Below are 15333 nucleotides of genomic sequence, written 5' to 3' on the forward strand. Positions count from 1 at the left end.
GGGTGGGAGGGAACCATTCATTGTTCTTAGCGATTTCATTCCGGTGTGTTTATCATGCAAAAATAAACACACACACACACACCCCAACCCTTTTCATCTCCCCTACAAGTTGTCCGGATTGCTGGCGGCATCGGGTTTTTCGGTCTCTCTGCGCGCTTTTGCAACAGAGGTCCCTAATGGAACCTGATCCCTTTCGGTTTTTCCCCTCCTCCTCCCCCTGGCCTTCTGCGCCTATTGGCGAGCCCCAGCCGGAGTTCAGTGTTCCCGCAGCAGCCCCCTGCCTCCGGCTCCTGGCAGCTCTCTCCTCCTCCTCTGAGTAAGTCGCTCGGCTTTGAAACTCTGCGAAAAACCTCGCCCCCCCCTTTTTTTTTTTTTTACTCCCAGCGGAGACTGAGAAGAATCTGAGGCCGCCTCCGGGGAGTTTCCTCTCGGAAGTCGATGTCGCTGGGCGGGTAAAGAGCGGGCGACGCTCCGAGCAAGTTCATGGGGCAGGTTTGAAGGAGAGCCGGCGGCCCCGGGGGCGCAGCAAGGGTTTCAGGGGGCTGCTGCGCGCACGCCGGGCGGAGCGTGGAACTTGCATCAGTCGTGCTGCGTGGGATCTGCGGCTTAATAAACGTGTAGCATTTTGGGGGCCCAGACCACCGCGGATCAGCTTGGCTCTTCCTCAAGCCGGCCAGGTTTACTCGCGTGTAAGTGTGGCTAAACTGCAGCCCCTTTAGGACTGCAAAAAAAAAGTTTGGGAATGCAGCGTGCCTTGACTAAGCTCAGAGATGTTGGCGACCGCCCCCCCCCCCGGTTTTTGTCCCCCCCCCCCCCTGCAGGGAAGGGCAGGAGAGAAACTCCGGACGGGCCCCTTCTCGGATCGGTGTTGGTACCTCGCTGGTCTTTATTTTCTGGTTTGGGTGACTGGAGCAGATCTGTGAGGGGGGAGGGGCGCAGCCTACAGCCCGCTTTGCCAGGCGGAGGGTTTGCAGCTGGCGGGGTCGGCTTAGTCCAGCTGCGCCGCCACTGCTGTCGCCGCTCGGTCCCCTTCCCCTCCTGCGTCCCTGGGAGCCCCGGGCGGTGGAGTGTTCGAAGCCCCAGGGGAGGGGAGGGGAAGGCAGGGCTGGCTTGGCCGAGGATCCCCTTTGAAAGACTTGCGGCTCCATCAAGCAAACTGTAAAGCAATTACAGACTTGGAAACGGATGAGTTGCATTCAGGGGCGGATTTGCAGCGGGCCAGCCCTGCGGAGAGCCGGCAAGGGAGGAGGGGAATCCCGAACTGGGAGGACTGACTTGAGAAAGAAAGTCAGACTCTCAATTTTGACGTTTGCGGTTGCCTTCAGAGGTTTGGAAAATGCGCGCAAGACGTGCGCTCGTGGGGACCCGATCCTAAACGCGCTTGTTTAAGAAGTAAGCGTCCGATGCTGCGGACCTACAGGGGAGTAAATCCCACTGTATTGAGTGGGACTTATTTCCCCACAAGTGTAACTGGCGATCGTCGCCACTCCTTCTTGGGAAATCAGTGGGATTCGTTCCCCGGACTTACTTCTGGACGGGGATCGCGAGTAAAAGTTCCAGTAGGACGGAGACGTGGGGTGATCCTGGCTTGCTTAGCGCTGCAAGTCGGTTTCACTCCCCCCTCCCACTTGTGGAGGCTGGCGATCTGCATTGGATCCTGGCTCCGGGGAAGAGCGTGGCGCGCTGGTTCGCCAGGGCTGGATTCACTCCCGGACGAGATCAGAGCGAGCTGCTGGGTCCGCTGCAAAGTGCGGTCGAGGCTTTTATGCGGGCGAAATTAGTTCCGGAGGCGGTTTGCGGCGGCGGCCCCTGCTTTGGCGGAGGAATCCGAGCAGGCGAGTGTGCCAGACGGAGCAGAATAGGCGAGGGCGCCGGGCTGGTTGGGGACCATGCGGGGCTGGGAGCGCAGCCGTCGGAAACCTCCGACGAGGCGTTGAGGGCCGGACGGAGGTGAGACACGCAAGGCCTGGCCCCCGGGGGTGGGGGAGGGGAGCCTGGGGTGTTGCGGTTTCTTAGGGACAAACTTTGTTGCAGAAAGAAAGTTTGGCGGACGCCTTTCCGAGCGTGACCATCGGGGGCGGGGAGCGAGGATGCGCGCCTGGGAACAAAAACTTCCCAGCTCGGTCTGGGGTCAGTTCTGGCGGCTGGGAGGATCCAGAGAAGCAAAATGCCTGGCTTTCCTCGCCTCCTCTCTGACTGCCTTCAAAGGCCGTGTGTGTGTGTGTGTGTGTGTGTGTGTGTGTGTGTGTGTGTGTGTGTGTGTGTGTAGGAAGGGGATGCGAGGAGAATCGCACATTAGCCTACGGGGCCGCTTAGGGTGTTATTGTCCTGCTGCCGCTTGCTAGCCAGGGCATGTTTAGCACGGAACTGGGCTGTGTGGGTTTGTGTGTAAAATCTACAGGGGGTCTCCCAGCTCCTCCTGCAACGTTTGCCAGACATCTTGTGTCTTCTGAGGGTAGGCAAGGAAGTAACGTTACTGATACCTTTCATATGTGTAGGCATCTTGTGTCTTCTGGGGATAGACTTTGCTTCTGTAGCAATGCGCAGCACTTCAGACATTATGCAACTCCTAGGCCCAAATCTGGACTTATATATATTATGGTATATATATTATTTCAGAACTGCTTCCAGGTGCTGCTGATACAGGGAGGGTTATCTCCACCCAGTTTTCCTCTCAACCCCTCCCTAGCCGAGCTACTTTTATAATTAGATTAGTAAGTGTATGCAGCATCCCCCCACCCCACAAGAAATTTTTTCTCTAAAATCCATTTTGGTTTCTGATCTAACTGTTGTTCAGCTGTTGACTGCCCTGGGTGCTCCCTCGTTTTGAATTATTAGGGGTTTTTAAAAGGAGATCAAAAGTTGAAGATTTTGGGTTTTATTTTTTGTCTCAGTTGTATTGAGAAAGAACAACAACATGATAGTAGTGTATCCTGAAAAGAAGGGGTTGTATTTACTATATATATGGATCATGTAAAATTAATACCCATAAACTGAAAATTTGCTGTCCAGAAAAAAATCTGTAAAGTACAACCCAGGCACAGTCCAAATTCTCATTGAGTTCTCATTGATTTTTCAGTGGGGAGTTGAAATCCTTGCTTAAGGTTGCATGTCTGGGCATGTCCACTTAGGAATAAGCCCCGTTGGACTTATTTCTGAGTAGACGTGCAGAGGATTGTGTTGCATGTATCACGCTATTGTAACCCAAAGAAAAGACCAAAGGTTTATCAAATTCAGTGTTCTGTTTTGAACTGTGGCCTGCACTTCAGTGGAGACTTTGACCTGTTTTTGGAATGCTAAATGTTGGCTGGATTGTGGCCCTCTGTTCTCTTGGTGGTTTTTATAATAACTCACCCTCAAACTTTTTCAATTGAATCAGCACTTGATCATTCAGTAAGGAGGACTGATCTGTAGTTGATTCCCCACCCTTTTCTCCCTATCAGTTTCTCTTGCAAGATCCCCAGCATCCTACAAAGCTTTGTATTTCACTCTCATTTTAGTAAGTTCGAGTTAGTTAACTTACTACAGCAAAAAATAGAATCAAGAAGGTTGTGTCTCTTTCACAGTCTTTACAGCTCTCTGTGTGTGCTGTGCAAGTACTGCAGGTAATTGGTACTTCATAGGAAGTAAGTTACTAATACCTTTCATATATGTCGATATCTAGCAATTTGATTCAAAGACCAGTTGTGCCCAGGGCTAATGTAAATTTAAGCCAGTCAGGTGAGGGAAATTTTTCTCTCTTTCTCACAATACTAGAACCAGGGGGCAGACATTGAAAATGCTGGGGGTGGAGGGGGGAATTAGGACTAAAGGAAACATTTTTTCACACAATGTGTGATTGGTGTTTGGAATATGCTGCCCTAGGAGGTGGTGATGAATCACCACCTGAGAAAGCTTTAAAAAAGGCCGGAACAGACCACGGATGAGAAGCTCGATATATTACAGTGTTGGCTAAACCGGCACTCCAGATGTTATGGGCATGCTGGCAGGGGCTGATGGGAATTGTAGTCCATAACATCTGGAGTGCCAAAGGTTCACCACCACGGATCTATGACTACAAATCTTGATCCTCCTTGATCTGAGATTGCAAATGCCTTAGCAGACCAGCTGCTTGGGAGCAGCAGCAGCAGAAGGCCATTGCTTTCACATCCTGCACGTGAGCTCCTGAAGGCACCTGGTGGGCCACTGAGAGTAGCAGAGTGCTGGACTAGATGGACTCTGGTCTTATCCAGCAGGCTTTTTTTAAGGTCTTAGCAGTAGTGGTTAAGAGCAGGTGCATTTGAATCTGGAGGAACCGGGTTTGATTCCCAGCTCTGCTGCCTGAGCTGTGGAGGCTTATCTGGGGAATTCAGATTAGCCTGTGCACTCCCACAGATGCCAGCTGGGTGACCTTGGGCTAGTCACAGCTTTTCTGAGCTCTCACCCCACCCACCTCACAGGGTGTTTGTTGTGAGGGGGGGAAGGGCAAGGAGATTGTAAGCCCCTTTGAGTCTCCTGCAGGAGAGAAAGGGGGGATATAAATCCAAACTCTTCTTCTTATGAGGGCTTCAATCCTTACTTGCTCACTTTGGAGTAAGTTCTATTGAACTCAGAACATTAACCATCAATAGCAAATGTATCAACTTTGAAAATAATTTATAGTAATAGCTATAAAAGTATTCTGAGCATCACAGAAGGAATAGTTATAGCTTGTTTCTTCTATAATAGTTATAGTTGTAAGTCAAAAGTTTAAGCCAGTGAATCCTTTCATATTTAAAATCAAGTAGTATTCTTGGTGTAGCTCAGTGATGGCGAACCTTTTTGAGACAGAGTGCCCAAATTGCAACCCGAAACCCACTTATTTATTGCAAAGTGCCAACATGGCAATTTAACCTGAATACTGAGGTTTTAGTTTAGAAAAAACGGTTTGCTCCAAAGAGAACGTTACTTGGGAGTAAGCTTGGTGAAGCAACCGTGCAACGCTTTGAATGGGTGACTCACGACCCTAGGAGGGTTTACTCAGAAACAAGGCCAGCCTAGATGTGTGGGTGGGGGGGGTGATTTTCCGCTCCCCCTACACGATGAACTCTGTGCGCACGTGCCCACAGAGAGGGCTCTGAGTGCTATAGGTTCGCCACCACTGGTGTAGCTAGTATATGAAGCTGTTTCAGTTTGATAACATGACTTTTAAATAATAAAATAGTTATTTAGCGGAAAGGAGGGATGGACTTCTTTTTTTTGAGATTTCCCATAACTTCCACACCAGGGATTTTGCTTGGTGCAGAAAATCTTGCACTGGCAGAACATATATTGGCGTCATCTCTAACACAGCCTGAAGTGTCTATTTCTAATTACCATGTAGTGATGTTGGCATTGTGAGCTGCCTTGTTGTGTATCCTGCTGGGATTAAGGATGCGTGCTGGTGTGGGTTAAATCCAGAGCTGAAACTTGGAAAGTTTTTCTTACGCGCCTCTATAACTCTTGGCACATCACAAAATAATCTCTGGCTTGAAGTCTCCAGTACAGGTTTTAAAAGCCTGCCATAAGAGTACAACAAAATAATTCCCTTGTGCCTGAATATATTTTCACTGGCCAGCAGTAGTGGTTGTAACCATGGTTGTTTGATAAAAGTGCACACACTCCAGAGTCATGGTCATTAGCAGTCTTAAGCGGCTAGCAAATACAGATGTAATAGCACCCTTGTGTGTCACTCACAGAAGTTACTCTGGGATACTATATTGCAGTTGTCTTCTTGCGTCTGTTAGCACCGGCAGAAATGTCCACGGTAGTTTTTGGTGCCCTTTTCCCTTGTTTTTGAGAGATTGGGAGAAACAGCTGCATTTCTGTGCTTAGCACAAAAGAATGCTGTGATGTGTTTCATACACAGTCGTTGTTGGTGCTCAATTCAATCTTTTATATGATCATAGGCCAGCTAAGGGTATGAGATGCAGCAAGTGCTATAGGGAAGAGGACTGAAACTAATTTGAGGCAATAGTTGTTGAGAAGGGGGAAGGCAGATATTATGTTTCGATAGCAATCTCAGTGAAATTTTTTGGCCTATGAAATTTTTAGCTGATGTGTATGATTTTTTTTCTCCGTATGTACATCTTTCATACCAGTATGGTCTTTAGGTAGAGAGCTGGGGTGGTGTAGTGATTAATCTCAGCAGACTCTAAATCTGGAAAACTGGGTTCCTTCCCATGAAGTCCGCTGGGGCAGCAACAGTTCTCTCAAAACTACCTCAGCCCAAATAGAGGCAGGCAGTGGCAAACCACTTCCAAATGTCTCCTGCCTAACCCTAACCCTACAGAGTCACAAGTCAGCTGAGATCTGACAGAACAAACACACACAGGCTGATTCCGCATGGGCCAAAAACAGCGGTGTGAAAATGGTGTAAACCCTTTTACACCATTTTAAACACTGTTTTCACACCACTGTTTTTGGCCCATGCAGAATCTGCCACAGAGAGAAAGAGGCATTATGTTGCTTCCCCAGTAGAATAACCCACTACAGCTTGATAGCCTTGAGTTACAGTTCCCTCCAAGATTGCAAAGCTAGGCAAATTGTAACAAGCTTTAAAGCAGGTTTGCATATGAAGAAAGAAATGAGAACACCAATTGTTTTTGTTTCTTGTGCCAGAAACAAAAACGTTTGGGCCTGGCCTTTGGAAAAGTTTATATGACCCTTAAGGCTTAGCAAGCAGTTTTACAGTTTTGAAAATTGATACAGGGGAAAAAAATCTTAAACATTGTCATATTTCAGAGATAATAATAAAAATTTATAGCCTTTGGCAAAAATGTTGCAGAAGTGGAATTACAGTATTTTGGTTTGCTGAAGTTGAACAGTTGATGATAAACTGAAAACTTTTATAGAATACCATTTATTGACTGTCTTGATGTGTTTACCTTGCTTTAAGGATGATTCTTTTGCCTTTGGTATCAATACTGTACTTTAATTATAGCTCTTGTTCCTGGTATCTATAAGCAGTATATCACATATGAGCACAAGAGCTTGTAGACACCTGCCTGTTGGGGTGTCCTTGTCAGGGAAATGGAGAGAACCAGGTGAAAGTACAGTGAGATAGTCGGTCTGGGAGTAGGGAACACACTGCAGACCCTTTGCTGGGAATAACTTACTATGCAAGCGTATCCATGAGGTGGGTGGATTATGGGTGAGGATTGTCTGTTCACAAGTGCCAAGGAATGAGGTACTCAAGAATGGGATTCTTCCATTTTTTGTGCAACTGGATGTTGAAGCTAATGTATCTCTGAATAGCCAGTGGGAAGTCATCAGCGTGCAGAAGAGCCAACACATTTCTGTAATGTGGTTTTGGTCATCTTTCAGTTTCTGGATAATCATTTTTTAATGTGAGCTTTAACACAGCCAAATCACAATTTTGACAACCTTGGGTTTTAAAAATATTGCTGAACTCATATTATCTAAATGTGTAACTAGGTGTGGAAGAGTTCACCTATCTACAGTGATAAATAGATGGGTATTTATGTACAAAAAGTGAAGAATGGAAGTTTTGGAGACCGTTAGGCTTCCAGGTTGCAAGTTATTTGAAACTTTCCAATCTTGCTCTGCTTTGAGGAGCACATTGGGTGGTGTTAACCTGTATTTAGAGCTGGGTGGGAGGGGTGATACCATATTCTGTGTTTCCTTAAGAATATTTTTAAAAATAAGGATGCTAGGGTATAACTGTAAAAGAGTACCTTAACATCCTTATTATGTTATTTTAAACTGTTAGCTGCCCAAATATATCCTGGTATCCATATATCTTGAGGCCATGAAAAGATGCAACTGCCCATTTCCCCATATTAAGGCTCTTGTAAAGGAATAGGATACTTTCCTTCAGGCCAGCTATCAGCCCAAGGTAGGAAGAGCAAACAGAAGCACAGTTCAGATGTTGCAGGTAACCGTCTGACTCCTTTTGGTTGTGTTTACTGAGTGGTTCCCAAAACCTTCCATGTATCAGAAGTTGTCTTGGTTGCATGGGCATTGTCCCATTCCATCTCAGTCTGTTGCAGTTGGTGAATATAGTATGTGTTTGACTTCATTCATACTCTGCCTTTCTCCCCAGTGGAGACTAAATCAGCTTGCATTGTTCTTCTGGCGTCCACTTTATCCTCACAACATCCCTGTATGGATAAGGCATGGCCAGCCTAAGGTCACCCAGGGAGCAGAGTGTAAAGTGTAAACTGCATCTCCTCTAGATACTAGTCTAACCCTCTTAAGTCCTGCATCTGTAATGAAAGATTATCTGCAGTGTTGGAAAATTCTGGTATATACCATGAGCATGCAAAATTTTAAGGGCCTGTCTGTTTAAGTGTGACTTACCGTCATTCAGAAGAGGCTGATTAACATCCCTGTTTTTCCCTCCTTCTCTCTCCAGGTTTTGGGGAGCTGCTTCCATGGAGGGACGTTGGACCATGTTGCTGCTGCTGCTCTTGCAGCGTCTTGGAAACTGTGAAGGAACCCCAGGACCACATGACACTTTGCCAATGCAGTTCACTCAAGCTCACTACAATGCCACAGTGTATGAGAACTCTGCTGCCAAAACTTACATTGGGCATCCGGTTAAAATGGGCATTTACATTACAGACTCTCTGTGGGATATAAAATACAAAATAATTTCTGGGGACACTGAGAACCTGTTCAAAGCTGAAGAGCATGTCCTGGGAGACTTCTGCTTTTTGAGGATACGGACCAAGGGAGGAAACACAGCGATCCTTAACAGAGAAGTGAAAGACCACTACGTATTAACTGTCAAAGCAATAGAAAAGAACACAAATGCAGAGACTCGCACAAAAGTCAGAGTGCAAGTCCTGGATACAAATGACTTGAGGCCTTTGTTTTCCCCAACTTCTTACAGTGTTTCATTGCCTGAGAATACAGCAATAAGGACCAGCGTTGCAAGAGTCAGCGCAACTGATGCAGATATTGGAACCAATGGGGAATTTTATTATAGTTTCAAAGACAGGACAGATATGTTTGCTATACACCCAACCAGCGGTGTTGTAGTTCTTACTGGCAGGCTTGATTATTCCGAAACAAAGGTTTATGATCTGGAAATCCTTGCCGTGGATCGTGGAATGAAACTGTATGGCAGCAGCGGGATCAGTAGCATGGCAAGGTTGACTGTTTATATAGAGCAGGCTAACGAACACGCTCCAATTATCACTGCCCTTGCTTTGGTTCCTTCAGAGCTGGACAGGGATCCAGCATATGCAATTGTAACTGTTGAGGATAGGGACCAAGGCCCAAATGGAGAGGTGGCATCTCTAAGCATTGTGGCAGGTGATCCGCTTCAGCAGTTCAGAGCCATCAGGACTTTTCCTGGAGGGAAAGAATATAAAATCAAAGCTGTTAGTAATATTGATTGGGAGAGCCAGCCATTTGGCTATAACCTCACTCTGCAAGCTAAGGATAAAGGAAATCCTCCAAAGTTTTCTTCTTTAAAAGTAATCCATGTAGTATCTCCCCAGTTTAGATCTGGACCAGCCCGATTTGAAAAAGATGTTTATAGAGCAGAGATAAGTGAATTTGCCCCACCAAACACACCCGTGGCTATGGTAAAAACAATGCCTAGTTACTCCCATTTAAGATACGTATTTAAAAATGCACCAACCAGAATCAGATTCAGTTTGAATCCTCACACTGGCCTTATTACTACTTTAGATCCCATAAAAGCGCGACACGCGTCGCATTTTGAACTTGATATCATGACGAGTGACAGGAAAGCATTTACAAGAGTATTGATTAAAGTCATAGATGTGAATACTCACTCGCCTGAATTTACACAGACATCCTATAAAGCAACTTTTGATGAGAATGTGCCTATAGGTACGAGTGTCATGAGTGTGAATGCGAATGACCTTGATGAAGGTGAAAGTGGCTATGTGACATATAGCATTGCAAATTTAAACCCCGTTCCTTTTGTGATAAACCACTTTACTGGTGTTGTTAGTACCTCTGAGAACATGGATTATGAATTAATGCCAAGAATCTATAACTTAAGGATTCGAGCTTCGGACTGGGGCACACCATATCGCCGAGAAGCTGAGGTACCCGTTACTATAATTTTAAATAATTTGAACGATAACACTCCACTGTTTGAGAAGATAAATTGTGTGGGAACTATCCCCAGAGAACTTGGTGCTGGAGAACAAATAACAACTGTATCTGCTATTGATGCTGATGAGCTGCAGTTGGTACAATACCAAATTGAATCTGGAAACGAATTAGACTTGTTTAGTTTAAATCCAAACTCTGGGGTTCTTTCCCTGAAGCAGTCATTAGTAGATGGCTTAGGTGCAAAAGCATCCTTTCACAGCTTGAGAATTACAGCTACAGATGGAGAACACTTTTCAACGCCTTTGTATATTAACATCACTGTAGTTGCCAGCCGCAAACCAGTCAGTTTACAGTGTGAAGAAACTGGCGTTGCAAAAATGCTGGCGGAAAAGTTACTGCAAGCCAATAAGCTGCATGGTCGTAGTGAGGTTGAGGATGTGTATTTTGACACACACTCTGTGAATCTGCATGCACCTCAGTTTGGAAATCTTCCCCATAGCATTGAAGTAAAAGAAGATCAGCTGGTAGGTTCTAGCATAATTCTTATGAACGCTAGTGATCTTGACACTGGTTTCAATGGGAAACTGGTCTATGCCATCTCTGGGGGTAATAACGACAGTAGCTTTACCATTGGTATGGAAACCGGCATGCTAAAAATTTTATCTCCCCTTGATCGTGAAATAAAAGATAAGTACACATTGAATGTTACTGTTTATGATCTTGGAATACCACAGAAATCCAGTTGGCTTCTTTTAGATATTAAAATTTTAGATGTCAATGACAATTGTCCGGAATTTTTACAGGACAGCTATTTTGTAGATGTGAGTGAAAACAAGGACGTGGATACAGAAATAATTCAAATAGAAGCCATAGATAGCGATGCAGGGACTAATGGAGAAGTGCGATATTCTATACTCACTGATACCGATAAGTTTTCTATTAATAGCGTGACGGGTGTTGTGAAAGTTATAGGGCCTCTGGATCGTGAAGCACAGCCTGTGCATTTCCTGAAAATAGAGGCCAGGGACCAAGCTAAAGAAGAACCTCAGTTGTTTTCAACTGTACTGCTGAAGATATCGTTGGAAGATGTCAACGATAATCCTCCTAAATTTATTCCAACAAATTATCGTGTGAAAATTCGAGAGGACCTTCCAGAAGGAGCCATTATCACATGGCTGGAAGCTTACGATCCTGATTTAGGCCAGTCAAGTCAAGTGAGGTATAGCCTCTTAGACGGTGGGGATGGAAGCTTTGATGTTGACAAACTCAGTGGAGCAGTTCGTATTGTCCAGAGACTGGATTTTGAGAGGAAACAAGTTTATAATCTAACTGTCCGTGCCAAAGATAAAGGGAAGCCTATTTCATTATCTTCTACCTGTTACGTTGAAATAGAAGTAGTTGATGTGAATGAAAATCTGCACCCACCACGTTTTCACAGCTTTGTGGATAAAGGATTTGTAAATGAAGATGTTCCTGTTGGCACTTCAGTGATGACTGTGTCTGCTTATGATGAAGATACTGGAAGAGATGGAGAAATTAGATACTCCATACGAGATGGATCTGGTATTGGAGTTTTTAGAATAGATGAAGAAAAAGGTAAGAATTTGTTTTGTTGTTCTATATAATATAATTTTAAATAATTACTACAATTATGTTGGTTTGTGTGTCCTTGACCTGTTTCTCTAATGTAAACTAGTTTAAATGTTAGACATGTGGGAATAATCCCATCACTTATTTATAATACCTCATCAGTTTTATAGACTATATAGACTCTGGGTTGTTGTTTTTTACAACAGATAGATTTGTAAAGCTATGTTTTGACTAGGAGAACTGTATGAAACTAATTGAATGGATACAACAGTTCATGTGCATACATAACTTTAAAGAGAGGAGAATGAACTTTGTAATTAACAAAATATGGTTGCAGCCATGGAAGGCTTTGACTTTGGAAGTCATCATTCAGCATGGTTCCAGGTAGGTTCTACCACCTTCAGTGTTCTAGACAAGGCTCTCTGCCTAGGATACAACTTCTGTTCTTTAGTATGATTATGAGTTAAATAAGGTTGGAGTGTTTTGTCCAGTCAGTTATTCAACCTGATTATTGTAACAGATGTTCCATGACTTGAAGTCCCAGGTAGAGCCAAGGCTAAATCTTCTTAGTTCACAAGTACATGAAAAGGAACTAGATTCTAAATGTGGATGGATGGTATAATGGGATCTGACCATGTTTTCCTCTCCTTCCTCAGAGCATATTTGGTTTAGATGCAGCCTGGCTTATGTTCATAAGTTGATTGTCTTCACACAGACTGCACATGATTAGTGAACTCGGGGGGGGGGGGGAGTGTTCTCATCCCTGGCCAATTCCCTTACAAATTTCAGCTTCTATTCGACATTTCTTTTGTCCTTTTAGCCTTTCTGGTGGACACAGGGAACTGTTCCCCTTCCCCTTCCACAGGGAACTGTTCCCCTTCCATGGGCTCCATTTATAATGAAGTTCCAGTGAACCTGTGGATATTAAACCTGGAGAAGTCAAATATAACTACAGTTCTCCCACCAGATTCATTTTTGTTTGTTCATAAAGTTTCCAACATCACTTGGTCTGGAAAGTGTGTTCTGTTGCGTGCAAGCCTGATATACCAGTGGAGTTTGAAGTCTGCAAAATATGCATTGTGCTCCAGACATGATAGCAGTGATGGTGAACCTTTTCGAGACAGAGTGCCCAGATTGCAATCCAAAACCCACTTATTTATCGCAAAGTGCCAACACGGCAATTTAACCTGAATGCTGAGGTTTTAGTTTAGAAAAAACGGTTGGATCCAAGATGTGCGTTACTCGGGAGTAAGCTTGGTAGTAGTTGGTGGCTTTGCTTTGAAGCAACTGTGCAACTCTTTGAACCCTAGGCCAGCCCAGATGTGTGTGGGGAGCGATTTCCCCCACATGATTTCCCCCCCATGTTTGCGGGTGCCCACAGAGAGGGCTCTGAGTGCCACCTCTGGCACCTGTGCCATAGGTTCGCCACCACTGCACTATAGGCATTAATCATCTGTACAGACTGCTGATGTTCTTTTTTTCTCTTTGATACTTCTGCTTTCAGACTTTAAATTATGCTCATGCTCTTTGTCTTCCATGTCTTTACCAAGGCAAGGTTGTAGTCTTATTCTGAATGAATGATTTTGAGGGTCTAGTTCTATGTTGTTGAGGTAAATCTTGTTTGGTATATCCAGGTTAAGCCTAAATGTAGCAATAGAACAGCAGCTGCAGTAGAAGAAAGTCTTCGATTGAAATCAGTCCTCTCTTGGTCACAACTGTAGCTTTTTGTATCCGTACTTCTTTTGGAATTAAGATCTTCCTTCTGGAGTTGGATTCTAGGCTTTCTTCAAGTGACTTCTTTATATATGTCCTGATTTAGGCATAGATATAGTTGCTTAACAGAGGCTAACATAAGAAGTAGAGCAAATTGAAAGAAAATGATAGTTTTTAAAATTATTGGCTATTTAGATGGGGTATTCATTTGATTACAAGAATTACTAAACACTCACACTCTTTGAAATTACTGTAACTAATAATGAAAGAAATGCACAAGTTCAGTACTCAGAGCTTTGCTATCTTTGTATGTTAAGGTTTCCTTTAATCACTGTAGGTAGTAGCCGGTAATGGACTTCTATTCCATTTATCTGTGTGTGTTCTCTGAAAGCCATGTATTTTCATGACCATCCCTGTGTCCCCTGGCAGTAAACTCAACAACTGAATTACTAATTGAATAAAGAAGTGTTTACTTTTTTGGGTTTCCCATCAACTTCATTGGGCATTCTCCCAACCTAGTATTTTGGGTCCAGGAAACAAGTTTTCTGTCCATTTTCTCCACCCAGTGCATAATTTTATAAATATCATGTCTCCCCTTAGTCAACTATTTTCTAAACTGAAAGTCCCATTCTTTTTAGCCATTCTTCATCTGTCCAGCTGTGTAGTATCATTTTTGAGATACAGTGACCAGAACTATAGGGTTACATCATAGGTCTATAAAAGGACATTTCATTGTTTTATTGCCTGATAATCCACAGCATTTCCTTTTTACCTTTGGACATTTTCATTGAGCAAACATCTCCAACACCAAGATCTTTCCCTCTCAGTCTCATGATAGTTCAGACCCCATCATCATATATTTCCAGTAAGGATTTTTGTTCCAGTGCACATCACTTACACTCAACTACAGTTACTTTATTTGTTGTATTTTTGCCCAACGTAGGGAGATCCTGTTGTAGCACTTCACAGTTCATCATGGTTTTTACCATCCTGAATAATCTGACATCATCCACAAAATTGTCCATTACTCTGCTTATTCCCAGTTCCAAATCATTTATAAACAAATGAAATGGCACCAATTCTGATATGTATCCTTGTAAAACCTCACTGCTCACTCCCTTGCATTGCAAGAACTATCCATTTCTCTCTGCCTTCTGTTTAACCAGTTTTTAATCCACAAGAGAACCTATCCTTTTATACCATGACTCAGTAGTCTTTAGTGTACCTTGTCAAAAGCCTTTTGCAAGTTCAAGCGTACTGTGTTACTATACACTGTGCATCCAGAAAAAGCCAAACCAGAAATAAACTGGAAAAAAGCCATTTGGGCTTTTTTCAGGGTTGTTTTCAGTTTAAGGGAACTTTTCCCCTATGGGACCAGGTTTGCATACTGGTTTATGATCTGTGAATGAAAAACCATACAAAGCTGAGAGCATTTGGGGTAGGAAGTTTTGTATTTGATAATGGAAATTCATGCAGTGATTTTTAATTAAAAATGCAGCTTGGTGTTTTGGTGTCATTATTGTTGGTGTTGTGATACTGAATCTTACATTGCACTGTGGTGTGCTCATGGTTGAAAAATGAAACAGTTTAGTCAGACTTACATATTTGGTGTGGGTGGGGGATGATTTCAGTGAGCTTGGTGTAAGAATTGCTATGGAAAAAAGCTACATTCTAATGCTGCAGCATCTCTTCACTCGCAGAGAGATTGTGTCTCAAATAGGAAATTTTCAAGGACTTTTGATAATACGAATGAAAAATTAGGACACTTGCATGTTTATAACCGTTATCATGCAACTTGATTTCTTTTAAAACAAATGAATAAATGAATAAAGAAATAAATTTAGTGTAATGTTGAAGGCTTTCACCGCCGGAATCACTAGGAAGTTGTGGGTTTTCTGGGTTGTATAGCTGTGTTCCAGTAGTATTTTCTCCTGTCGTTTTGCCGGCATCTGTGACTGGCATCTTCAGAGGTAC

The 15333-nt window shown here is 43.8% G+C and overlaps 1 protein-coding gene across 7 annotated transcripts in view; it reads left to right on the top strand.

Annotated features, from left to right (window-relative positions):
- FAT1 (FAT atypical cadherin 1) overlaps window positions 1–15333 on the top strand; it is a 161738-nt gene that overhangs the window by 1258 nt on the left and 145147 nt on the right. For 4 of the 7 annotated variants that reach the window (XR_007245670.1, XM_048510079.1, XM_048510083.1 and 1 more), the window contains exon 2: window positions 8375–11652. Coding sequence is in view for 6 of the 7 variants with exons in the window: in XM_048510079.1 (XP_048366036.1) it covers window positions 8394–11652 (3259 nt within the window). In the remaining variant the exon portion in view is untranslated. Of the gene's footprint in view, window positions 1–282; window positions 317–672; window positions 690–1862; window positions 1951–8374; window positions 11653–15333 lie in introns of those variants that run through there. The other 3 variants (XM_048510082.1, XM_048510081.1, XM_048510080.1) reach the window with 3 other exon arrangements.

The sequence above is a fragment of the Sphaerodactylus townsendi genome, linkage group LG10, assembly GCF_021028975.2.
Source record: "Sphaerodactylus townsendi isolate TG3544 linkage group LG10, MPM_Stown_v2.3, whole genome shotgun sequence".
NCBI lineage: Eukaryota > Metazoa > Chordata > Lepidosauria > Squamata > Sphaerodactylidae > Sphaerodactylus > Sphaerodactylus townsendi.